We start from the raw sequence: 25041 nt of genomic DNA, 5'->3' as shown, positions 1-25041 counted from the left end.
CAGAGCCAGAAATTGAACCCCGCTGTTTTGATTCTAAGCCCAGTGCCGTAGGCATAAAACTCCCATTTCTCCAGTACTTCCAATACTGTTTTAATATAGTCACATTTCTGACTAAACTGCATTTTGATTTACACAACCCAAATTTTCTGAATAGACAAGGCGACGGGCATATGCCATTTGCCTGGTAAATGTATCCCTTGCGCCTAGGTCAGACATAAAATTGCTAAGCTGACATTAACCTTGGAAAAAATAGTTTTGCACATTATGCATATACATGTTCACATATAATAAGCACCCTAAAATTAAAGTAGTCATTATGCTATTGAAAAATGACAGTTTGGAAAGAATCCAGGCCATAATAAAATTAACGAGTGCTTTCCAGGCAGAGGCAGAGCAGGTTTTCAAATGGGAGAGGGCTGTTGTCACTGTTCAGTTATAAACTTTGTGCTTGTTTGTAGAGATTTAATCACTTATGCTAAAAAAACCTGTGGTTCTCGTCTACCTTGTATTTTAGATATAATAACATGGGTGGCAAACCACTTAGTAACTCTGCTATTATGAAAATAATTGTGGGAAGCAGCAAATTTACCATACATTTTATGTTTCAAAACTGCAAAGAATAAAATTCACTCACAGATTAAACCCGCTGCCAGTTTGCATCAGGCATAAATTTGGCCCAGCAATCTTCATTATACTTAGTACTGGTGACATTCATTCTTGTACAAAGAATAATCACAAGGTCTGTGCATCACTGAGTGGAATGTAGACCTTGTGTTGGATTAAAGCATGTAAGCCAAAATTTTCAAAAATAAGGAGCCTAAAGATAGACTCCTAAATCCATATTTACAAACGTAAGGGTGAGATTTTTCCAAAGCACCCAAGTGACTTAAGAAAAAATGATTTTTAATTTGTTTTTTGAAATGTTGATAATTTTTTTTGTTTTTCATAAAATGTTTGTCTTTGAGGGTTTTTTCTTCTCCAATTTTTTTTGTTTAAGAGAAGGGGAAAGCCGGGAACTCCTCTCCTCCCCCCCAAAAAAACCAAAAACCCAAACACTTATTGAAACATTTTTTTAAAAAGTCTGGGCTTTGAAAATAATCTGGTTTCTGTCAAACAAACAAAAAAACTTGGAAGGAAACTAAAATTTTCTATAAGAATTTTCATTTCTTTCAGAAAGATCTTTCTGGTCAAAAAAAACTTTTTATGAGGCAGCTCAAGGCAATCCTTCATTTCTGAGTGCACAGCTCTCAAGTGCTCGCGTAAGCACCACTTTTAATGTGCAGTTCTCCATCTGTGCAAGCAAATTCAGGGTTTGCTAGTGCAACTGATGCATGTACAAAGTTTACAGGTGAATGTTAGATGCCACCCTTTGAATATTTGATTATATCATGCAGGCTACATGATTGGGTCTTTCGAAATACGTGAAATAAGAAGTCTGTTGTTTTTCAAATAATCAGTTCTGTTGACTTTTTATCTGGGGCATAGTGCAACTGTTTTTCTACTATGAGGAAAACAGAGATGTATGTAAAGTTAAGTAAGAACCAGACCTCCCTGGTGAAAAGCAGACCTCTTTTATCTGAAGTCAGAAAAGTTCCAGCTATGTATAAAATGCTTGCAGCAATGGGACTCTTTGACTATATCACTGTATATGACTATACACAAATGACTTTTTTATTCAGCAGTTCGTTGATTATATTCTATTGTAGTCAAAACCTATGTTAAGAAGTCATAACTTATCTGCTTCAACAAAGGAAATGCATTTACTCTATGTAGTATTTTGCAGAGCAAGGCAAAAAAAAAAGTCCCTCCTATTCTTAACATGTCTCCTCACCCCCAACCTCTTGGCAGAAATAAATACTAGACCAAACATGTCTGGGATGCACAGTTTTAGAAAGCAGGAAGACAGCACAGGCAGTATGATAAAAAAATGATAGGGCTCAGTACTGTGTTTTCTGGGATCTTACAAGATACTTACACACAAACATACACACTAAATTTGGGAGGAGGATTAAACTGGGTTAAGCAAATAAACATAAATCAATGAAATGTACATGATAAGCTCCTCTGTTTGCAACATCACATCGCTTTTTAGGTTAAAGGGACACTCACAAGTTAAAAATCCTGGAGCCTGATTCTCCTTGCGCTTACTCCATTTTTACACCAGTGTGAGTCTGTTGATTTCAGTGGAATCACTCCTGATTTACACCAGTGTAAATGTGCAAAGAATCACTGGTGATGAGCTCAATAGAAATGCCTAAAATAAATCAATGGTTGCATGCAGTGTTGTCGTAGCTGTATTGGTCCCAGGATATGAGAGAGACAAGGTAGGTGAGGTAATCTTTTTTTAGTGGACCAAATTCTGTAAGTGAAAGCTTGACCCTTCCACCAACAGGAGATATTACCTCAGCTACCTTGTCTCTCTAAAATAAATCAATATTTTTAAAAAAGCAAATGTATTTACCTTTGTTAATAATAAAGCAGATATTGAATTAAAACGGCACCTTTTATGCTATTGTGTTCCCCCTCCCCCTTCAGTTTAGGCAGTGAAAATAAGCTGGTCAGTTTCACCTCTATTTCTGTTCAGGTTTCACTTTCTGGCTGTCATAGGTTTGCACAGTGCTGTAATGATTGAGTTGCAAACATGTCAAAGGAGGGGTTATTTGTTTAAAGTAGCTTTCCCCATTGGAACCGACAAAAAAGTAATGGAAATATTTCTCTTGGTTTAAACTTTTGTAAACTCTTGTTTTTTCAAAATCAACATCAACCGATGTCCCTTTAAATTCCCAGATACTATTTCTGGCTAAATCACTGTATTCAATTATATTTACAAGGAAAAAAAAACCCACCTAAAAAGTTAGAAAAATATTGAAAAATATATATGCATCCTGCATTCCTGCCTAAAGCATCAGGTACTATGTTTGCTAGATAAAGTAATAACAAAATTAGTCCTGAAACATAACGTACAAACACAAACTTTTAACAAAAATAGAGCTGTTTGCAAATATTTCAAGTTGTTTTTTCCATATGTCAAATAATGTGGGCACAGATGTCCCACCAGCATTCACTCAAGGGTGTGGATGTGGTGGCTTAGAGGAAATAACACCACAAAAACAAATCGATAGCCCGCCTCTAAAATTATTTATGACCATTGAAGTGGTTTTTCATGAAGAACTTCATGCTATTTTTGCCTATTTAACATCTTTAAATCTGTTAACATTACATACTGCGTGGCATAAGTGAATGATAAAGAACTGAGTCCCTATTAATATGGGGGTAATTGCTGATGATAGGGTAGGGAAGTTGTCTTCACACCTGCACTTTTACATACTTAACAGCATATCCCAGTGTTTGGGACAGCATTCCTAAAAGCAGTGCCGCTACACTGAGGTTAAAGGGACAGAAATCCACATTCACCAATGGACAACTAGAGACCACTCTCCTATTGTGATGATCTGTGTGTCATTAAGCAAAATCTCCAGTAATTTTTAGCCACAGAAGCCAGACCTTGCAGAGTCCATTTGCAGCAGTTGGCAGCAAATCAGTCCCTGCAGATTCCCAGCAACCACACACTAGGGATTACGGGGCAGATTTTCAGGAGTTCAGCACCCAGCAGCTCACACTGTGACACTTACAGCCAGATTTACAAAAGTACTCAGTCTCCCAATGTGCTGAGCTCAGTCCGAAAATCTGCCCACTTGCTTCACTGCCTAAGTGGGTGCTGAGCTTTTTTGAAAAATCTGGCCCGGATTGTGAATGCCAGCCCTGTGGGGCTTCATTTCCCCAAAACATGGTGCTGCAATCTGCAGTCAGCTCATCTTCCTTTGTCTGTCTCAGAAACTGGACTGAGCTTTAAGGAGGCGGTGGGAATAGAGCAGAGCTGGATCACGCTGACCCCCAAGTTTCATACTTTGCAGCTTCTCACCTGACCCCTGTTGAATCAAAAGTTGCAAAGGCACAATCTGCCAGTTCCAAACAGAAAAGACTCGGCTACTGTTTCAGCCCCTCAGTTTAATTAAAAATATGCTGCTATCAAACACAGCAGGCAGAAAAAACCCAACCCAATTAGGCAGTGCAAAGGCACAGAGGGTATGTCAGTGCTGTGATATAACGCCTGCAGATGGCCTGGGTCAGCTGATTTGGGCTCGTGAGGCTCAGGCTGGGAGGCTATAAAAATGCAGCGTAGGCATTCGGGCTCAGGCTCCAGCCCCAAATTACACTGTAATTTTATAGTCCCACAGCCCGAGCCCCATAAGCCCCAGTCAGCTAACAGAGGCCAGCCACAGGTATTTCGTTGCAGTGTAGACGTACCCTGAGTGGCCTCTGCATGACGGAGCTGCACTATACTCTTTCAATTGTGTCTTCATTTAGGGCCATGTGCTGCCATTGATATTCCGTGTTTGCTTAATGCAGAACTCCCACTGACATCAATAGAAGTTCTTGTCAGCCTGCCCTGATCAGAGAGAGACAGCCCTGAGAATGAAATAGAAAGTGCATATTGCAAAGGAAGTGCCTGAAATGTTTTATGAATCTTATAAACTCCTTCTGGCTGATTGTTATTGTGGTGTTGGCTATAGGGCTCGAAAGGCTTAATTCCAACAGCAGCTAATTGCTTATAGGCAGGAAAGCACACAGTCACTTCAGATAGTTCCATTACTTAAAAAAGATAATGAAGGTGTCATTCCCGTTGAAGTTTGCCTCTGACCATGCTGAGTTCAACACCTGGACTTGGGGAGGGGGGAAGCTAGGGAAACAAACTTTAGAGTGGACAAAACTCAGCCCCCAAAGGCACTGGGGTGAGATAGAGGAGCAGAAACTGCTGCAAAGCAGGCCAAATTCCACTTCCCAGAGGTGGGGGTATCCGAGGTAAAGCAAGGCCTACCTAAACTTCAGGTAAGACAAATATGGATGTAGACTGTTTATTGTGTTAAAAGCCCTTTTCTTGTCATACTGGGATTCTGCTATTAAGATTAAACAATACCTTTTTTTTTTTTTTTTAAAGGCTGGTTTGAGTCACTTTATTCACCACTGGTCAAAGCTCCCAAAGAGAAGACTTGCAGATGCCAAAGCCACTCAGGCCTGCTGAGTAATCACGATTGGTACAGAGGTAGCTAGGACCTAGTCAGAGGGCAAGTCTACACTAGGGGGGGGATCGATCTAAGATACGCAACTTCAGCTACGTGAATAGCGTAGCTGAAGTCGAAGTATCTTAGATCGAATTACTTACCGTCCTCACGGCGCGGGATCGACGTCTGCGGCTCCCCATGTCGACTCCGCTACCGCCGTTCACGTTGGTGGAGTTCTGGAGTTGACAGGAGCGCGTTCGGGGATCGATATATCGCGTCTAGATGAGACGCGATATATTGATCCTGAAAAATCAATTGCTACCCGCCGATATGGCCGGTAGTGAAGACGTACCCTAAGAGTGGGAGAATTCTACCTTGAAGTGGACTGTCACTCTGAAGACCAGAGAGAGAGAGAGAGAGAGGTCAAAAGTGCAGCTAGCCATATTGCTTCAATTACTAGAGAGCTTTGTTAGCATTTGTTTCGGGTGACCAAAGGGCAAGTGTGAAAAATCGGGACGGGGGTGGAGGTAATAGGTACCTATATAAGAAAAAGCCCCCAAAATTGGGACTGTCCCTATAAAAATTGGGACATCTGGTCACCCTACATTTATTTGTGATTTGTGCTTAAAGGCCCTGACTCAGTAGAGCACTGAAGTCCATGCTTAACTTAATGACAAGTGAGCAGTTGGGCTTCAGCTGCAGTTTTTCTGAGGGGAAGAACGGGGGGCTGCCTATTTTGGGCTTGATCCTGCAATCTTTACTTGGGTGAATAGTCCTACTGGACCCAATGGGGCTGCTTCTGTGAGCAAAGCTTACTCACGTGTTGTGTTGCCAACGCTCGCAACTTCATCATGAGTCTTGCAATGTTTGCTGTTTTTCTTGGAGCCCCAACTGCTTGAATCAGGAGGTTACATGAGACTCTCAGTGTTCATTTAAAATGAAAAAAGCACAGTAGTAGTAGTAGTTTCTACTCCCTCATAACAGAGGTGAAAAGCTTGAAAACATGAAGTGAGTTCACCTTAAAGGCTCAATAACACGAAAGCAAAGTTAAAGAACCTCAGATTTTCTTTAAAAAAAAAAAAGATTTTTAAGCCAATCTTATGATTTTGGACCTGACTTCTTATTTTTGAACATTTTGGGTTGCCTAAAGTGTGTGTGAGTCATGAATACAGAATGCGGCTCTTGGTGAATATCTGGCAAGGGTTAGAGAGATTAGCAGGGCAATGAAGGAGAAAGATCTCTTTGTGTTTCATTTACAGCCTGGTCAGAAGTGTGCTCTTTTGCCAATATTAAAATAGAGTTTAATAACGTTAAAATAAATACAATAAATAGCAACTTTGGAAGATCTTTGGAAGATCTTATTACACCTTCTTATAGTGGAGAGAAAAGGTGGTAGAGGGTGAAATAGTCTTGAATATTTCCTATATAAATAACTTCATTTTACTTGTTATTTACAGGGGGAGGAAATGGTCTCTGAACATAGACTGAGGAGCGTCATGTGACAATGGTAAGAAATCATAAAAAGAGTCACTTTCTTCCAATACTGTACAAGGAACTTTATTCTAATAAGGAAAAGAGTATTGCTCATGAAGGTAGGGTGACCAGGTGTCCTGATTTTATAGGGACAGTCCTGATTTTTGGGTCTCTCTCTCATATAGGCTCCTATTACCCCCCACCCCCATCCCGATTTTTCACATTTGCTGTCTGGTCACCCTACATGAAGGTACTGTATCTTTTCCTGCTTCACTGTAGAGCTTCTGCCTAGCTCTTTTTTTCAGGCCCTCCTGCTGCGGATTTAAAGGCACAGTAAACAGAGGTGTAATAGGGAGAGGTCTTTAAAAAAAATTGAAATCAAGTTGTTGGTTTTTTAAACTGCATTCCTGTGGTGTTCTGAAAATATAGCTCTGGGTTACAGGAAAAAAAGAGAAAGTGACCACGTTTTTAAAAATAAAAAAAGTTCAAAAACCCTTTCCCTATTTTTTGATGATGACCACAAGCCTGTGCTATTATGTAAGAAAAAAATAGAGCCCTCAGTGGGGGAACGGGGCGTATGTGACAGTCTCGGTGTGTGCTAAATCAGTTTGAAAGTTACTCATCCCCATTTAATTTTATCTGGCCACATTCCTGGCTCCTAAAAATACAGTTCCAGCTATGGTAGGGAAGCAGAAAGGTGACCAAGGGCAATAAAGCTCAGTTTGAAAACTGGCATTTTGATTTGACCACAGTATTGTGGTACTTGGACCATATTTAGAGCCCCGCGCACCAGAAAGGAGCTGCTCAGTGTTCTCCATTTCAGATGTAACCTGAAAAAAAGCGTAAGTGTTAGATGAGAGGCAATGACACAGGTGGGGAAGCTGGTTACCGTGCACCCTGCCATTTTGGTGTGACTTCATTACTGTGGTATAGTCACCACAGAGAGTCGCTGCGTCTCCTGCTCCGCTCCCTGAGATCAATATGCCACAGTAATAATGGTATTTAGCTCTTGGGGGGGAAAACAAATCTTACATTTTTAAAGAGCAGGGCCCAGTCCTGTTCCCACTGGAGTCCATGGAGTTTTTGCTATTGACCCTATGTCGGTTACCCTGGATGGATTAAATTAACGGTTTCGTGAGAGCCATTAAAAAATAGAGCTGGTCAAAACAATTCAAAATTCTTCAGCGGAAAAAAAGTTATCCACTTTTCTCCACAAAACCAGCATCCTACATTTTGACCAGCTATGGAGCTAGTAGAACATCTTTGCATTTCCACAAGAAAAGACCAAATTTTCTCAAAAAATGTTCCCATTATTCAGCTATCTCAAGTGAAAAATGGAAGTCGAGCAAACTTCTGAAATGCTTTAACTATCTTGCCAAACTTGTTGTGTTCTGTCATTTTAATCATTACACAGTTATTTCTTCTTTGATTGAAACCTGCATCTGAAAACGGGTGCAAACAAAAGGGTTAATCTTTGATTCTTCTTCAGAGAGCAAGAAAGGACGTAGAATTGTGGTGGGACGTTTGCTTTGTAAGAGGCGGTAGCAGAGGTAGTTAATATTCCAAAGTCTGAATACACTGTGGAGCAATTAAGCCCCAGTCCCACAATGGGATCCAATGGGACTGTTGAGTTTAATTGAATTATTCTGCACAGCACAAGTTTGCACAGCACAGCCCAGAGAGGTCTGATTTGATTACAAGAGTGTGGCATACATTTGCTGTCTGTAAATAAGGGGCCGAATCCTCATTCAAGCAAACCATCCACCGCAGGTCATGGCGATGGTAGACGGTGTTGCCTGAAGAAAGAATAGTCAGGACTATAGGATTTGACCTAAAGGACTTGAGTCTCCTCTCCCATTGGTGCAAACAAGCAGGAACTTTGTGGCAATCAATGGAGTTACACCAGTGTATATGAGAGGAAACCAAGCCCAAAAGATGGAAACTCCTTTAGATTTTGGGAGCAGTAGGAGAGAAATGACCTTTTATCTAATTGCATAATCTCATTTCTAAAGCACATGGCTGAGCTGTTCTGCTAGCTTTGGGCTGGCAGGCAAGGTATACAACTCACCTCTACCTCAGTCCTCCAGGAGTGAGGAATCAGGGAGGCAGGAGGATATAAAGAGTCCAGCCCAATGTTTTATCCTTAATGCCCCATAGTATCCAAATATGGTTCTGTTCCCAAGATCCCTAGGACAGTCACAGGTGTCATATAAAGCATATGTCTTATATCCCTTTGTAAAGGTTTTTTTTTTACAGTAATAGTCATAACTTGTCACATGACTGTTGACACAGAGTGATCTGACTGGCTGCCACAGCCCTTTGCCAACATTAAAGGATGTAACTTTTTTTCAAATACAGTACATGTCTTCGTGAAGGACTTTTGTACTGGATTCTGCAAGCACTTCCTGCCAGGTGTGGACTACTGGGAGTAGTGCTGACTAGCCTGAGTAGTTCCACTGAAGTCAAAAGTAGCTTTTAAGCAAGGAAATAAAAAGTAAACTTCAGTGGGACACTCCTAGCAATCAGTGCTATGCTAAGTAGTAATAAGGCTGGTAATAATACCTAGTTTTTAAATAGCACTTTTCATCAGTATATCTCAAAGCACTTTCCTAAGGAGGTGAGTATCATTACCCCTATGTTACAGATGTAGCATTGGCCCATTGGTTATCAAAACAGAGCAGTAGCATACTGAGGTGTGTATTTTGCTACCATCCTTCAATCTTCCTAATGAAATCTTTAACAAATATTTCCAACAATCATGCTAGGGTGCTTTTCAGCACTCCTTCAATAGTTTTGCAAAAATGGCTATTCTTCTTCTTCTCATTCTTCTGGATGAGAGCATGTTGGTTTCTTGAACCTGCTCACAAATTCATGAAGTATAAAGGTTTCAAAAAGACAGCCACAAAACTTCAGTGGTTTTATTAAACTCTCTTTTTTTGTCATTTATGAAACAGTTAATGTTATTCTCAGAATATAGGTGGATATGGATGAAAAAGAAGCATGACTTTAGCACAGTTCTCATCGGTAGGTATTCAGCATAGGCTCTGCTATCTTCAGTTGATGGTGCAGATCCTCAAAGCTGTATCCTCGTGTATAAAAACAGATAGTGAGATATTGTGGAAATCCAAATAAAGCAGCAGATCAAAGTTAATGCTCTTTCAGTAGTGTCTTGCAATAATTTATGGGGTACTTATCGCTTTTCTTATTCAAAGCAAAGTGCAAACAATCTAGTTTTCCCACTGTACCCTGGAGAGGCAAATATTATCCCTGTTTTAGAGATTGGGAGGTTTGCCATTATTATCCCCATTTTAGATGGAAGACTGAGATTTAGGGCTTGATTCTGTTGTCACACTGATATAACTCCACTCACTTCAGTGGGAATTATTCCCGACGTACAAGTGTAGAAATAAGAACGGAGTCGAGCCTGGAGATTTTGTTTGAGTTGCTTGGAGACACTAGGACCTAAAGGCAAAGGACTTGGGGTAAAACTCCCACTGACTGAAACAGAACCAGGATTCCACCCTAGGTTCTAGTAGTGGTTCTGTTCTGAAACTAAATTGCTATGTGAGCGTAGGCACAACACTTAGCCTCTCTGGGTCTCGCTTGCTCCATGGATAAAATGAAGAAATGATATTTATCTATTTCCAAGGGCTGTTGTAAGTCCTAGATAAATGATATTAGTAAGTGTTCTGTCCACTAAATCATATTCTACCTTAGAGCTTTATACTGTCACCAGTCACTGTATTATCTGGGCACCTTGAAGGAACAGAGGGAAAAGATGAGGCAGAGGACAGAAACTTACTACTTTTTTTCAAACATCCAAATACTTTGGGCCCAATTTTTAGGTCCAGCTCATGAGTGCTGAGTGGTAGTCATGTATGTGTGTGTATGACACAGTAGTTTTAAGCACCTTTTGCAATTCCCCGGTCCTAAGGTTGCTTTGTGTCAGGTTGGGCATTTTAATTAGGAAACTGAATAGGTCCTGCATACCCTGTTGCTGATTTAGAATTCCTGGGAGGTTAGACTCATTTCTTTATTAATGCAATTATTACATACATTTGGGAGGAATTCAGAACCCGATTCCTCTACCATTCCTTTCATTGTATCATTTTGCCCAGGCTTGTTGAAGGTGTTTACGCAGTAGGCCTATAAACTCAACTCAGTGTGCTTGCTGGGGCTGCATCATTTGATCTGAACAGCAGTGCCACTTGCTGGGTATCTGAGAAATCACAATGCAATTTCCTACACTGACATATTTCTAAATAACAATGCTAAAAAGTGGGCTGAATTCAATGGTTTCACCGAATCAATATTTTTTTCATTTTTCAAGGTTTTTAAACATTTTGTGGTTTTTAATACAGTTACACAGCATGTATCTTGAGCTACATGCTTAATTACTTGCCACCACTTATCGATGAGTCTCTTTTGATTAGTTCGTAAATAAAAAGTCAGATCCTCTAAAACCAGAAAGTCAATTAAGAGCTTTTTCAATGCTCGAGAGAGTATTTGAGTTCACAAATTAAGTATCATTTTTCTTGCTATAAATAGTTAAAATTGAATTAACTTCCTTTCTGGGCCTTTAATTTGTAGATCTATTCCAACTCCCAGCAGACATACCACTGGCTCCAGAGGAATTTAAATGCCATTGTATCAGCATGCATCTGTGTGAGTACATCTGTCCACTAATAATTCCTCATTGCCAAAACATATGAGTAAGTCAAGGTCTGTCTACTGTGCATCTAATACAAACCCACTGGACTAATGGTATGTATTTTGTTATATAAAGATGAAGAAATAAACAGTCTGTATGCTAGGTAAAAGAGTTAGGGCTAGAGTCACAAAGAAACTTAGGCACGGTGACGTTCAATATCCCCATGATGCCTAACTTTTGGGTGCCTGGACAATCATTGTGACTCACAGAGCCTGGGTTCAGTACCTAGGCTCCCTATACAATGAATAGGGAGAGATTGGTGCCTCACAATGGGATTCACAAAAGCCAGCACACTAGGCAGCTCCTAGCCTAAGATTGCCAATGGGATGTGTGCTAAGGCCCACCTCTTCCTTGGAGGTAGGCACGTAGGTCCCTGGAGACATCTTCCTGTGCTTGGGAGTCTCAGCTGCAATCCTTCCCTTTTGTGGGGCAGGGAAAGAGGACCACCTCCCAGGCTGCTCACATGGGGTGGGTTCAAGTGCCTGAGGGGAGAAGGGCTTGAACAGGGAACTATCCCCTCTCAGGTGAGTGCTCTAACCGCTGGGTTATGGGATGTTCTGAGGGGAGGTGGCCCTCAGTCTCTCCGGGTGAAGCTGTTCCATTGTGAATCAATAAGGGAAAAAATCATTGGACCATAGAGAAAGCAGCCATGGGAATGACTGTGTGGCTTGGTGGTTAGAGCACTCACCTGGGAGGTGTGAGACTGAGTAGCCAGCCCCCCTGCACCAATGTCTTTTTTAAATTATATATCCACAATGGAACAGCTTTAACAGGAGAGACTGAGGGAACACATCGCAGAATATCCCAGCACCCAGGGATTACTGCACTCACCCAGATCCCACTTCAAATCCCTTTCCCCCTCAGGCAGAGGAGAATCTGAATGGGAGGGAGGGCCACTCCTATCCCCGGTGAGCTCCATCACCACTGGGCTAAAAGTTATGAGGGAGGTCCACTGCCTCCCTTCCCGCCCGGCTGTTTTGGGTAAAATCACCTATAGGGGCCCAATCTGACAGGTGAGCTTTGAGCACACTTACTAGACTCAGCCCAGCAGGCAAGTTAGGCAGAGGAACATGCATCTTCCCCAGGTTTGTGCATCACTCTGGGGCTTAAGCATCTGGTGTGGGGCTGTAGTTCAGATACTCAGAGGCAGAAACTCAGGTTCCTAGGGAACATTTACTGACAACTTTTTAGGGTTTGGTGGCAGCTGAGTGGGGGTTTTGTTCATCCTTGTGGGGCCTGATTTGGAATTTAAGCACCTAAAGTAGCCGGTAGGTGCCTAAGTCCATTTATGAATCTAGCCCACAATGTCTTGCTTGCTGGTAGAAAAAAATAGTTTATAAGGTAAAAGGCCTTAGCCATTGATCTGATTAATCTCTTGTTGAAAGTCCTTATTCGTTGCTATGTTGCAGTTTAAGGCTTCTTACATTAAGTTGTTCTAAGAAATTCATAAAGCCTAGATATCACTTTAATGTTAGAACTCTGCACTCCCCCTAGAAATCTTTCCAGCGTCTTAGGGCCTGAGCCAAAGTCAGAGGAAAGATTCCCATTAACTTCAGCCAGCCCCCGGTACATAGTATGTTGCATGAATTCCAGCATTTACCAGGCATGTGTTTTATTTGTGTGTACCTAATCATTTCCCCCTACTATTTTACATCACTTCCCCCTAGACATGGGACTTCCACTGACTTCAACAGAGCCAGGATTACACCCTCTATCTCTTTCATAAAACAAACAAACAAACAAAAATTGAGATGCGGTTTTCAAACCTCCTCTGGATTGAATTGAAGATGGATTTTGATTCAACTTGAGAAGGAAAGACCAACATCCGCACACAATGTGGAGCTAAACAAAACACTCTTCCTTTTGGTTAGTATCAGAGGGGTAGCCGTGTTAGTCTGTATTGGTTAGTGTTCCCCATACACAGGCCCAAATACTCAGAGCATTCTGAAGCAAAGAATGTGCTTTTAATGAGTTAAAGGCTATAGAACTTCGGGTTGTATCAAAATTACTCTTATAATGTATTTTGCATTTAGCAAATAATTAGATTCATAGAATAGATTTTTGAGCCATCCTATAGAATTCTATAATGGGGTATAATTCTCTATTACACTTTATGGGTGAAATCTTGCCAGCAAGTTAAAGACATATGAGCTGGAAGAATGGACTATAAGGTGGATAGAAAGCTGGCTAGCTCATTGGGCTCAATGGGTAGTGATCAATGGCTCCATGTCTAGTTGGCAGCCGGTTTCAAGCGGAGTGCCCCCAGGGTTGGTCCTGGGGCCAGTTTTGTTCAATATCTTCATTAATGATCTGGGGTATGGCATGGACTACACCCTCAGCAAGTTTGCAGATGACACTAAACTGTGAGGAGTGGAGGGTAGGGATAGGATTCAGAGGGACATAGACAAATTAGAGGATTGGGTCAAAAGAAATATGATAAGGTTCAACAAGGACAAGTGCAGAGTCCTGCCCTTAGGATGGAAGAATCCCATGCACTGCTACAGACTAGGGACTGAGTGGCTAGGCAACAATTCTGCAGAAAAGGACCTAAGGATTACAGTGGATGAGAAGCTGGGTATGAGTCAACAGTGTGCTCTTGTTGCCAAGAAGGCTAACAGCATTTTGGGCTGTATAAATAGGAGCATTGCCAGCTGATCGAGGGAGGTGATCATTCCTCTCTATTCTGCATTGGTGAGGCCTCATCTGGAGTACTGTGTCCAGTTTTGGGCCTCACACTACAAGGAGGATGTGGAAAAATTGGAAAGAGTCCAGCAGAGGGCAACAAAAATGATTAGGGGACTGGAGCACATGACTTCTGAGGAGAGGCTGAGGGAAACTGGGATTATTTAGTCTGCAGAAGAGAAGAATGAGGGGGGATTTGATAGCTGCTTTCAACTACCTGAAAGGGGATTTCAAAGAGATGGCTCTAGACTGTTCTCAGTGGTAGCAGATGTCAGAACAAGGAGTAATGGTCTCAAATTGCAGTCGGGGAGGTTTAGGTTGGATATTAGGAAAAACTTTTTCACTCAGAGTGGTTAAGCACTGGAATGGGTTACCTAGGGAGGTGGTGGAATCTCCTTCCTTAGAGGTTTTTAAGGTCAGGCTTGACAAAGCCCTGGCTGGGATGATTTAGTTGGGGATTGGTCCTGCTTTGAGCAGGGGGTTGGACTAGATGACCTCCTGAGATCCCTTCCAACCCTGATATTCTGTTATTCTAAATCCTGCCTCCATTGAAGTCAATAGCAACACTCCCATTGACTGAAGTGGAGCATGAATTTCACTGTATGGTGGTGTAAAACGTTATGCAAATGTTTTAACATTCGGTTAAATTCCATGGGACTTTTTCACAAGAGACTACATGGGGAAAACCACTGATCTTTATACAGCAGATCTCAATGAGCTCTACACACAGTCCTGCACAGAGAAATGTTGGCACACCAGAGGCATGGCCAGTGGATCTGTGTTCAGTGGAGCTCCAATATTTCACACTTCCAAACTTTTCCCCATATATTCCAATGACGTTTCTGTGTATTTTCATTCTTTTCCAGAATTTGGCCCTTTTTTCTTAATCATTTTAGATCAGGAGACAAAAGTAGTTGGCGAGGCATCCATAAAACTCTGTTTGTAGTCCCGTAACCCAGATTCCATACCCCAATTCAGCAAAAAACTTGAGCACATGCTTGATTTTAAACATATGTATAGTCCCACTGATTTTAATGGCACTTTGTATGAGCTTAAAGTAAATTACATAGCGAAAATGCTCTGCTTAATCAGCAAATACTAACCCCATATCAAGGGGTCAGTACTCCACCCGTAATGTGAGCTCATTGTTAACAAAATAAGAGCTACTTTATTTGACATTGGCTTTTCATAATTCAGATTGCATTTGCAGATTGATTTGAATTACTGGTCTGTAATTTTACAGTTTACAGATGTTTCACCTAGAGGTAAAATTCATGCAGTTTCATCTGCTGGTATTTTACATATATTCCTGTCTGCATGCACCTGGAAACTTGAATTTAATTCCAGAACTCAAGGAGGATTGACTCAGGATGTCTCAGAACTGGAGCAATCACTGAATTTCAATATCATGTAAGCACGATACATCATCTGCGCTGTGATCAACTCAGAGTTTTACATCTAATTACAAAATTAATCCAGTTGATGTGCTTTCATTTAGGAAATGTGTCCATCCTGCAGGTCCTTTGCATTCAATTGCTTGCTGTGGATCAGTGTCATCAAGGCTGCTTAACTGTCCATGTTCTTTGGTACCACAACATGTATTTGCAGGGGACCCCCTCCCACAAACACTTGAACATGCTGCTGGGATTGAACAGGAGCATTCCTTGCCCTTCGTGAAGAATTTGATGTTGGGAATACAGCTATGTCAACATAGGTTTAAAGCAAGTAGGGAGGGACTGCCCGAACCTGCCCTCGGCCAGGATGCTGCAGCTGGGGAACAGCTCTAGAGGTAAGTTCCCAACATATTGGAGGTGGAAGAACTTTTACACCAGGAGACAAAAAGTAGTTGGAGAGGTATCCATAAAACGCTATTTGTAGTCCCATAACCCAGATTCCACACTTGTGTCCTGAAGTAGAAGATAGGTGAGAGACTGGTCAGACCTCTCAGCCTCCTCGCCCTACTCCCTTCCACCACTGCCAGCTCCAAGTCCAGCTCAGCCCCCAATCCTCCTCCCTGCAACCCCAGCACCCAGATAGACTCTCATTCCAACTCCCCTCCAGCTTCAGCACCCTTTGTTTGTTCTCCTTTCCCACCTCCTGCACCAGCACTAAAACCCGGCTGCATTCTCAGCTCTCCTTTGTCATGTTCATTAACCCCCCTTTCCCTTCTCTCTCCATTTTCTTCTGCCATCACCAATGTGTGGCCACATTTTGACTCTCCCTTCCTCCCAGCTTCCCCATACCACCTTCCCTCCACTGCCCCAGCCTTCAGAATGCTCCTGTCGCCCTCCTCCTCCCAGCACCAGAGGATGGGAGCAGGAGCTAGAAGGGCTGTCACCTTCTGTGCACAGGTTCGTCTTGCTCCTAGCACACCCATGTAGGTGCATGCCAAGAAAGCTCCACATCCTCAGTCATGTTCAGAGTTGTGCTCCCCGGGTCTTTTTACCTTCCAGTACTGGCAATAGGAGATTTCTGCCCTATGTGATTGCTAAGCTTTTAAATAATAATGATTGAATTCTGAACAGAGGTGGGTCAGTCAGGGTCAATGGTATGTGTATGTGTGCACACCTTTGAATACAGGACTGTCCTTGGTTTGGTCTAGCATAGAGACATCTGTACTCCCAGTGCATTTAGTGGAGGCTGCAGTGCTGACATGCTGGACATCTGAGAATGGTAATAGTGCATTAGAGAAAGATGATTAACTGATGTTGCAATAATATTCCACCTAGGATCTCTTTTTTAAAGTAGCATTTTGAAGAGGGATGCTTCAAAACGCTGGCCTCCTGCTGCAAAATCAGCACACGTACAGGGTATGAATCTGATCTCATTGGTGTGACAGCAAGTCAGAAATGACTCCACTGACTTACACTGGTATAAAAACAGTGTGAGATCAGAATCAAGCGCTATTTTTCCTTAAGTGGTTCGTCCATCTGAGTCAGCCATGCTGCATATGTTAAAGTTATCAGTTTAGAAAACTCTTTGTTTCTGCTCACAGCAGTTAGAATCCAAATAATTTTTCATTTTAATATAACTAATAGTAAAAACTCAAACCATGTGACTATTTAGTTGGTGTTTTTAATATTAATTAGGGAAGTCAAATAGGATTATTTTTAACATTGAAATAGTAATGCCATCAATGCAAAAGAATACAACACATTTTCTGTACATTTATTACAAAATATTCTGTACGTCCCATAGTGAAGTGAAACTTCATACACTGTACATGCAGTGACTAGCTGCTTTCCTTGTTGTGTGCAGTAGTGGCAATTAATTTAAAGGTCATTTGGACTGTAGTCAAATTAATTTATAGAAGTTGTAGATGCAAATATTTGTGTAATAAATTTAAGCATCCATTCTCTCCTTAATGCTCAAACATCACTCCCAACAATGTTAATGGACATAATGCAATGAATTATAGGAGAACGTAGACCCACCACTGTGCTAGCTTTATCTTCACCGAAAAATACAAGATTTTATTTTATTTGCAAACACTTCTTACTAATATTTAGCTTCTCTCTTTTTGTACTAATTCAGTTTTAGGATCATAAATCAGCTTCTCACCTAGATTTATCCTTTTCATATTTAAAGCATCATTTTTCATTTCATTTCACATTGGGCGAACACCAGCTGAAATAGTGAAACCCTACAATATTGTCATACCCTTATTGTTCACAGACTATTTCTCAGAAGGAACAGCTGACCTTCATACTGTCTATAGCAGGGGTGGCCAACCTGTGGCTCCGGAGCACATGCGGCTCTTCAGAAGTTAATATGCGGCTCCTTGAATAGGCACCGACTCTGGGGCTGGAGCTACAGGCGCCAAATTTCCAATGTATGATAGGATAACGGGTTTAGTCAATAGGTCAATAACGTGCCACACTGGTAATTAGTACAAAGGGTCAATGTTGGGATATTGTTAGCCTTTTCCAGAGGGTCTGGCTGGAGAGTCTTGCCCGCATGCTCGGGGTTCAGCTGATCGCCATATTTGGGGTCGGGAAGGAATTTTCCTCCAGGGTAGATTGGCAGTGGCCCTGGAGGTTTTTCGCCTTCCTCCGAAGCATGGGGCAGGGGTCGCTTGCTGGTGGATTATCTGCTACTTGAAGTCTTTAAATCATGATTTGGAGCATTCAACAGCAGAGTCAAGGGAGAGAATTAGTTCAGGAGTGGGTGGATCGGCTTATGTGGCCTGCATCTTGCAGGAGGTCAGACTAGATGATCATAATGGTCCCTTCTGATCTTGAATTCTATGATTCTATGAATGTGCTGGGGGTTGCTCACTGCTCAACCCCTGGCTCTGCCACAGGCCCTGCTCCCACTCCACCCCTTCCCCGAGCCTGCCGTGCCCTCACTTCTCCCCACTCCCTCCCAGAGCCTCCTGCAAGCCACAAAACAGCTGATCGGGAGGTGCGGAGAGGGAGGGGAAGGTGCTGATTAGCGGGACTATCGGTAGGTGGGAGGCGCTGGGAGTGGGGGGGGGGAGTTTATGGAGGGCTGCTGACATATTACTGTGGCTCTTTGGCAATGTACATTGGTAAATTCTGGCTCCTTCTCAGGCTCAGGTTGGCCACCCCTGGTCTATATGGTAAATAAATTAAAAGATTTTCCCTCCCCCCCACAAGTCATATATAGTTGGATTTTAATGTATATTTTAATACCCATCCTGGCAGTCATTGTCATCGTAATCACCAATGGGTTTGTTGTGATAAACATCAAGCACTAGCTTTCTGCTTTCAATTTCCATGCTCCTTGATATACTGTCATCTTCCTGGCTGGATGATTGGCTTGCACTGCGCTCTCTGGATTCACTATCTTCCTCTTCTTTAGATTCACTATCATTAGTTTCTGCAGACTTGCTGTCTTGGCCTCGCAGTTCTTCAGAACCGATGTCCTCTTCATTCGAATCACTGGCATTGCCCTCTTCACTGCTACTGCTCTCTTTTGAAGCACTTCTGCTCTCAGCCGATTTACTGTGAGATGGTCCGTCCTTATCTTCTTCTGATTCCAAGCTGTCCTCTGTGGATGTACTCTTCTCCTCTGATTTACTGTCGTCCCTTGTGTCTTCTGTGGATTCACTGTCACTTACTGATGTCTTGCTGTCATCCTCAGGGGAGTCTCTGTCTTCCTGCCCTTCTTTAGATTTGCTACCACTGTGTTCATTGGATGTGCTATCCACGTCTTTGGAGTTTTCCTCACTTTCTTCTTGGGATTCCTGACTCTCTTCACTTGATTGACTGGAGACATCCTCCCTGGAGCGGCTGGTGACATTTTCCTTTGACTGGCTGGTGACATCCTCTCTGGAGCGGCTGGCAACATGTTCTTCAGAGTGACTATTGTCTTCTGGGGACTTGCTGTCCTCTTTGGATTTGCTGTCATTGTGCTCTGCACTATCATCCTCTTCTGAAGTATCGTCACCAGTTTGGAACACGTGGCTCTGGGAATGTTTCAGTGATTTACTGCTGCTTTTCCGCTTGCTGTAGTGGTGCTCCCTACTGGTTTCTTGGCTGCTCTCTTTGGAATGAACAGCACCATGAACCATGTTGGAATTGCCACCCTCACTCTCAAAGATGGATGGGTCATCGCCTTGCATTCCTTCATCATCAAAATCACCAGTCTCCTCTTGGCTACTGCTAGCACTGTCACTGTCACTGTCACCTCGATTTCCTTTCCTGTGGACATGCCTGCCGCGACTGGCAACCTCCCCATTACCAAAGCCTCTGCTCTCGCTGCTGCTACTGCTGCTGCTGCTGCTACTGCTGCTATCTTTTTTCCCAATAGCGGTATCTCTATGCTCACCATCTCGATCTCCATCAACAACTGCATTCTGCTCATCTGTTTCAGTGGGATGAACAGTGTATCTAGGGTCTGCCCCCTTAACTTCTTCCTCATTATTTTCATTAAAGATATCATCTCCGCTGTCATCTTCCTCATCTGTCAGAGAATATCTTTCCTCGTCCCCCTTGCTAGAGTCAAAGCCGTTGGATTGATGAAGAAATCCATCCTTTTCAAAGTCATCCTTGTCTTTTGATTCTCTGCTGCCCCTGACATGGTTATCTCCATTGTCACTGCTGTCAATAGCAGGAATCTCGTTTGCATCCTCCTAGACATGTGGCAAAGAGAAATTATTGCAAACACTTCCTTGCTGTATTTTACAAAGGTGATTTTTTTTACTAAATTGTGTAGGCCAAATACTACTATCATTTATATCTGTGCTACTGCATCAACATTCATAACATTACATGGGTGTAGCTGAGAGCAGAATTTGGCCCAGTATGCCTTAAAATGTACATCTAACAAATTAGATTTCAAACCACCAAATAAAACAATATTGTTACTTCAGTTAACATTTTAGGAGTCTTAAAAATATGATAAAAAATTGCTGCTCAACTAGGATTCAATGTAGATGCTGTAAACAAGTAATCCACTAGTTTAAAACATGCGTCATCATTGGATTTATGGCAGGAAAGGGGTGAATTTTGGTTTATGGCATTACTTGGTTTGGGATGGCATGGGTCCATCACACTCACTATAAATAGAACATGATGTGATATAATATGGCTCAAGCCACAAAATTCTGATCCAGCTTTTGAAATTCTGGGTGTTTGGATACAGGGATTTGGTTTGTTCCATTTCTACATGTAATTGTATATGCCTTAATGTAACTACTATAATATGACATGCATCCGACGAAGTGGGTATTCACCCACAAAAGCTCATGCTCCAATACGTCTGTTAGTCTATAAGGTGCCACAGGACTCTTTGTTGCTTTTACAGATTCAGACTAACACGGCTACCCCTCTGATACTTGATACTACTAAATATGCTACAGTAATGGTCCACAACACTACATGCAGTGATCTGGCCCATTGCACCATTCTAAAAAAAGTCAGAACTTCCCCATGGACTCCATGGTAGCTGTTGGGTGCTGCACTCTTTGGAAAATCTTGACCAGTGTTGTTTTCAAATTTATAGTAACTGATTTCAGGCCCATTTGTGCAATTAAAAATGGGAGCTGATGAACTTGAGCTCTTTTGAAAATCTGACCCATGGATGAATATTGAGTTTTTATGCTTTTGACAGTAAAGATATAAGAAAATAATGGTTTCCATATATCCACAGGTCCGTTAGTTATCTGGACAACATTTTTCACGTGAAGGACTATAATCTAGTGGTGAAAAAAAAACAGGGATAGGGTTTCATTTCAGATATAATTTTACACAATTGTATATTTTTGGTTATGTTTTTCCATGTAGTCAAATTTTGTCCTATAAGAAATTTGCATCTGTGTGAATTTCAAATACATCCAATTTGTTTGTCTTTAATTGACACACTGATCCCATTACAAAGCCAGAGGAGTGATACTCTTCTTTTATTTCCCATACACTTACCCAAACCCAAATTTGTTCTCCAAAATTCAGCTCAGTTAGCACAATCCTCTGTCTCTTGACAACAGAGCCTGATCTGATTACAGTGCTAATTTACGGCAAATTCTCTGGGATGTGTTATGTGTAGCCCTGTGTTTACAGGGGATTGAATTCAGACTGCTAACCACTTTTTCTGCTCAGACAACTGGCAGAAGAATGTTATCTGCTAGGAAACTCAGCCTTATACCGGAGAGCTATGTCCATTTACCTGAGAGTTTTTCTCTGTTGATTGATCACCATGGCTGTTTTCATCTACTTCTTCCACATCATCAAAGTCACCAGAATCCTCGTGATCAGCCCAATTCTTATGCCGAACCTGCTTAATTCGGAAACTATCCTGTTCTTCATAGTCCTGAGTGCTCCTGGCATCGACATCATCTGGATGACTTTCAGAGCTGCTGCTAGAAACCACAGCTGGGTCATGGTTTTCTTCATCAATGTCATCATGCTCATCAGCATTGGAGTCCTCTCCTCCAGTTTCTGCACTACTTTTAGGACTGCTGTAAGTATCGTCAGCAGAATCTGCCTCCTCATTCAGACTTTCTTCGCTTATTGTGTCCTGTACAAAAAGGCAAAATTAAGGGACTTTGATTAAGCAAATGTTTTGTTGCAGTTTTACTGATTACATTGTAAGGGCCACATTGTGTCCACTGGTGTAAAATAAACTGCTTATTACTGTTTGGCTTTGGGTCAGGCAAGCAGTATGAAGACTCTTAATTACCAGTTCCTCTGCACTGCTTTTATGTATTTCTAATGAACTACATCTTGCCTTATGCAAGAAACCCCAAACATTTGGTTATGCTTCATCTTGCGGTTTTTATTGGATAAAAGAGATGGGTATATGGTGGCTCTGTTTTAGTAACAGCTCATGCACTTTGACATGCTCTGAGACTTTTTATACTCAAGTCATTTCAGTCTGAGTAAAATAAAGGAGTATTTTTATTAGAGCTGCTATGGATGCAGCTGGCGTTTCAAATGAACTAATCTGTTTTTTTTTAAAGGGATCATTAAAAATTATATTCAGAAATTATTTGGTGTTGTAATCTTAAATTTCATTGATAGAGATTTGCGAAACCACGGGAGGCTTTTGGGCTCAGGAAAACCAAAACCACAAGAGGTTTGGCGTCTACCAGTTCAATTTTTTTAGAACGAACAAAAGTATAAGCTTTCAGAGTCAGGAACAAATGATTTGTCCCCCACTGGGAAGATGGGACTTTCTTCTTTCCAGTGGTACAACGTTCCCATTTCTAGCATTGTGGGTTTGGAAGATACCAAACTTGAAAGCTGTGATATTATTACGTCTAAATGAGTAGTTATTAGTCCATGGCTGAACCGTGCCAGTCCCGTGCCTCACGTTGTGGGAAGGCCAGGAAGAAATTTCATATTTGGTGGTGAATGAGGAAACATTGCTCTGGCAGCATTCCTATTTCAAATGGCAGCTCTCTGAAGCTGTTCAGATCTTTGCATTGTTACAGTAAGTCCTGTGGGGATGGATTAGTGGGCAGCACATAGTTGAGGTGGCCGAAAGCATGTAATGCAATTTCTCACCTAGTTATCTCCACATATGGAGGGGGGGGGGGCAGGGAAGGTGTATGTAGAAATGGCTGAAACTATTATGAATTAAAATGACCTTGAAAAAATGGCTATAACTCAAAGCCTAGAGGTGTATAGCTATTTTAATCAAGTATTGTTTTGAGCGCTATTAACCAGAGACCAGTTCCGCTTTACAATACTGTTTCACAAGCTATTTGCTGAAATACAGTCTTCTGAAAATCTCTTGATAATCAACTTACCCCCCGTTCTTCGGAGCTTCCAGAATGGGCATTTTGATGGCTGGGCACCTAAACACATTGACAAGACAACTTATGAATGAACAGAAGTGGCGCAGAGTGTCCTGGGCATGCTTCAAAGGCTGAGGCTAGGAGTTTTAATGATTTTCTAATAAGTACTTACAGGATGAGCACAGGATAAAGCCCAGAGAGAGATTAACAGGAGTACTGTCTTCATATTGATTATGGTGTCTGTAGCTGCAATGAAGTAGGGGTGTTACAAAAGAGTATTTTCACATGCTCTTAATTGCAATTCAGCAGGATTGATTATAACAGCATATCAGATTTTCAAAAGCACCTAGTGATTTTGGATGCCTCGGTTATTGGTGCCCAACCTGAGACACCTTAAAAGATCCTGATTTGGACAGAGTGCTGAGCACATGCTCTTGTCTGGCACCCAACATCTCCAGTGGCTTTTGAAGCTGGGCCAGGAAGGTTAAGTTAAATTTCATATTTTGGTGTGGAATAGGAGATACCTGGGGAAGTGCAGATTTTTCTTGATTAAACTTTAATGACAGACTGCAAAAAACAGTTTATGATTCGCTAGTCCATAATGACTGTGTCACCCAGGGCTGCTAATCAGCCTGTTAAAAAGTTTAGTACCACAGATCATGGTCAATATTGGCCGTTGCTATTGGTATTTTGTCTTTACATTTACATTTTCATCCTAAATTAATAGTGCAGAAAATCACATGGAGCCTTGCACACAATCAGTGCAACCCTAACAAAATTCTGGAACAGGATAACTATGTACTGGGGCCAAATCCAGTCTCACTGCATCAGTCTAATGCTTCACGAAGAACAGATTTTAGGAATGGATTTAAATAATCATTTTATTTCTGAATTAAACCCACCTGTGTAACATCAACCATAAACATTGCAATGGGTAAGTCAACACATTTTCACTCTTTTAGACTAACCGGAAGCCTGATTCTCCCATCCCCGACTCACACTAAGTAGCATCTAACTACACAATAATTGTGCAGCAAGGTGCGGCGCAACAAGGGTAAAGGTGGCAGAATCTGTTCCACCGTGTCTTTGTGCAAAAGGATATATCTGAGACTGAGTCTATTGCATGAGATAGTCTAACATCATAACTGTCTGTCACAAATTACCTGGAATTTTTTTTCCCCCAAGGCAAAAAAAATCAGTTATAAGGCCTCGCATATAAACACGTTTTCTCACAGATTTATACACTGGGTAAATCAGCTAAACATGTGTCAGAAACAAACAGATAAATATGCTCTAGGAAAGAAACACTACATTATCTTACTCTCTTAAATAAGCAGACACAGATCTGAAAATAAGAGATGAGCTTTTGCTTTTTCCTTAGAAAACAATCTGCCCCCTGCCCCTCCTCTCTCTCTTTCCCCGAGATGTTCTTTTGTGCTTTTCTATAAATCACAGATCAAGAACTGTTAACATGTACATGCTGTTCCATTTTTTCAGAGTAAACCAAAGAAATTAAAATAGTTACTTCTGTATGCACGTCACACAGGCTTTCTTCAGGCCCTCTGAGCTTTTGCACTTCAGCTGTCACAAAGGCACAGGACCAGTCAAATACCTGTATCGCCCTGTCGCTTTAGTAGCTGGAGCCTCCTCCACTAGTGCATGAATTTAAACTCTGCTGCAGATATGGTAGCCAATCAGCACTCTCACAGGGTGGATGATGTCATAAGGTGTCACTGGGAATCCAGCACCCCCACACTTCCTTTAGCCCCCGGAGAGAGATTTTCCCTAAAAAAAGCTGTTTGCGGTTTCAGAATGACTAGCCTAGTTTTCATATAATGAAAGATCTTGCTAAGGCTTTATTTTGGTTTCTAAATTTATGCCATTCACATACATCCAGGGTTATGAGCACA

General features: G+C 41.7%; 1 protein-coding gene and 1 long non-coding RNA gene across 3 annotated transcripts; one reads left to right on the top strand and one right to left on the bottom strand.

Annotated features, from left to right (window-relative positions):
• The first annotated feature begins 5789 nt into the window (after positions 1-5789).
• On the top strand, positions 5790-22134 carry LOC123371632. 2 transcript variants are annotated; one of them, XR_006579876.1, is made up of 5 exons: positions 5790-6071; positions 6521-6570; positions 11127-11201; positions 15538-15718; positions 21453-22134. It is a non-coding gene; the product is annotated as an uncharacterized LOC123371632 (long non-coding RNA). The 2 variants fall into 2 exon arrangements; XR_006579875.1 differs by having other exon boundaries at positions 11127-11300.
• Positions 18578-23357, bottom strand: DMP1 (dentin matrix acidic phosphoprotein 1). The gene is made up of 4 exons (XM_045019412.1): positions 23304-23357; positions 23144-23191; positions 21559-21909; positions 18578-20026 (listed from the first exon to the last, which is right to left on the bottom strand). The coding sequence occupies exons 1-4, from the start codon at positions 23355-23357 to the stop codon at positions 18578-18580; spliced, it is 1902 nt and encodes a 633-aa protein (XP_044875347.1).
• Positions 23358-25041: the final 1684 nt, after the last annotated feature.

This window comes from Mauremys mutica, chromosome 5, assembly GCF_020497125.1.
Source record: "Mauremys mutica isolate MM-2020 ecotype Southern chromosome 5, ASM2049712v1, whole genome shotgun sequence".
Taxonomy (NCBI): Eukaryota; Metazoa; Chordata; order Testudines; family Geoemydidae; genus Mauremys; species Mauremys mutica.
The sequence above is the reverse complement of the archived record's forward strand: the minus strand, read 5'-3'. Positions and strand labels throughout refer to the sequence as shown.

Bases quoted from the DNA above. Each gene is read 5' to 3' on its own strand.
- DMP1 (XM_045019412.1), bottom strand. From the start codon at position 23,357: ATGAAGACAGTACTCCTGTTAATCTCTCTCTGGGCTTTATCCTGTGCT. The intron at 21,910-23,143 runs GTAAGTTGATTA...CTTTTTGTACAG, and splicing joins GAAGCTCCGAAGAACGGGGG to GACACAATAAGCGAAGAAAG. The intron at 20,027-21,558 runs GTAAATGGACAT...CCACATGTCTAG, and splicing joins CAACAGAGAAAAACTCTCAG to GAGGATGCAAACGAGATTCC.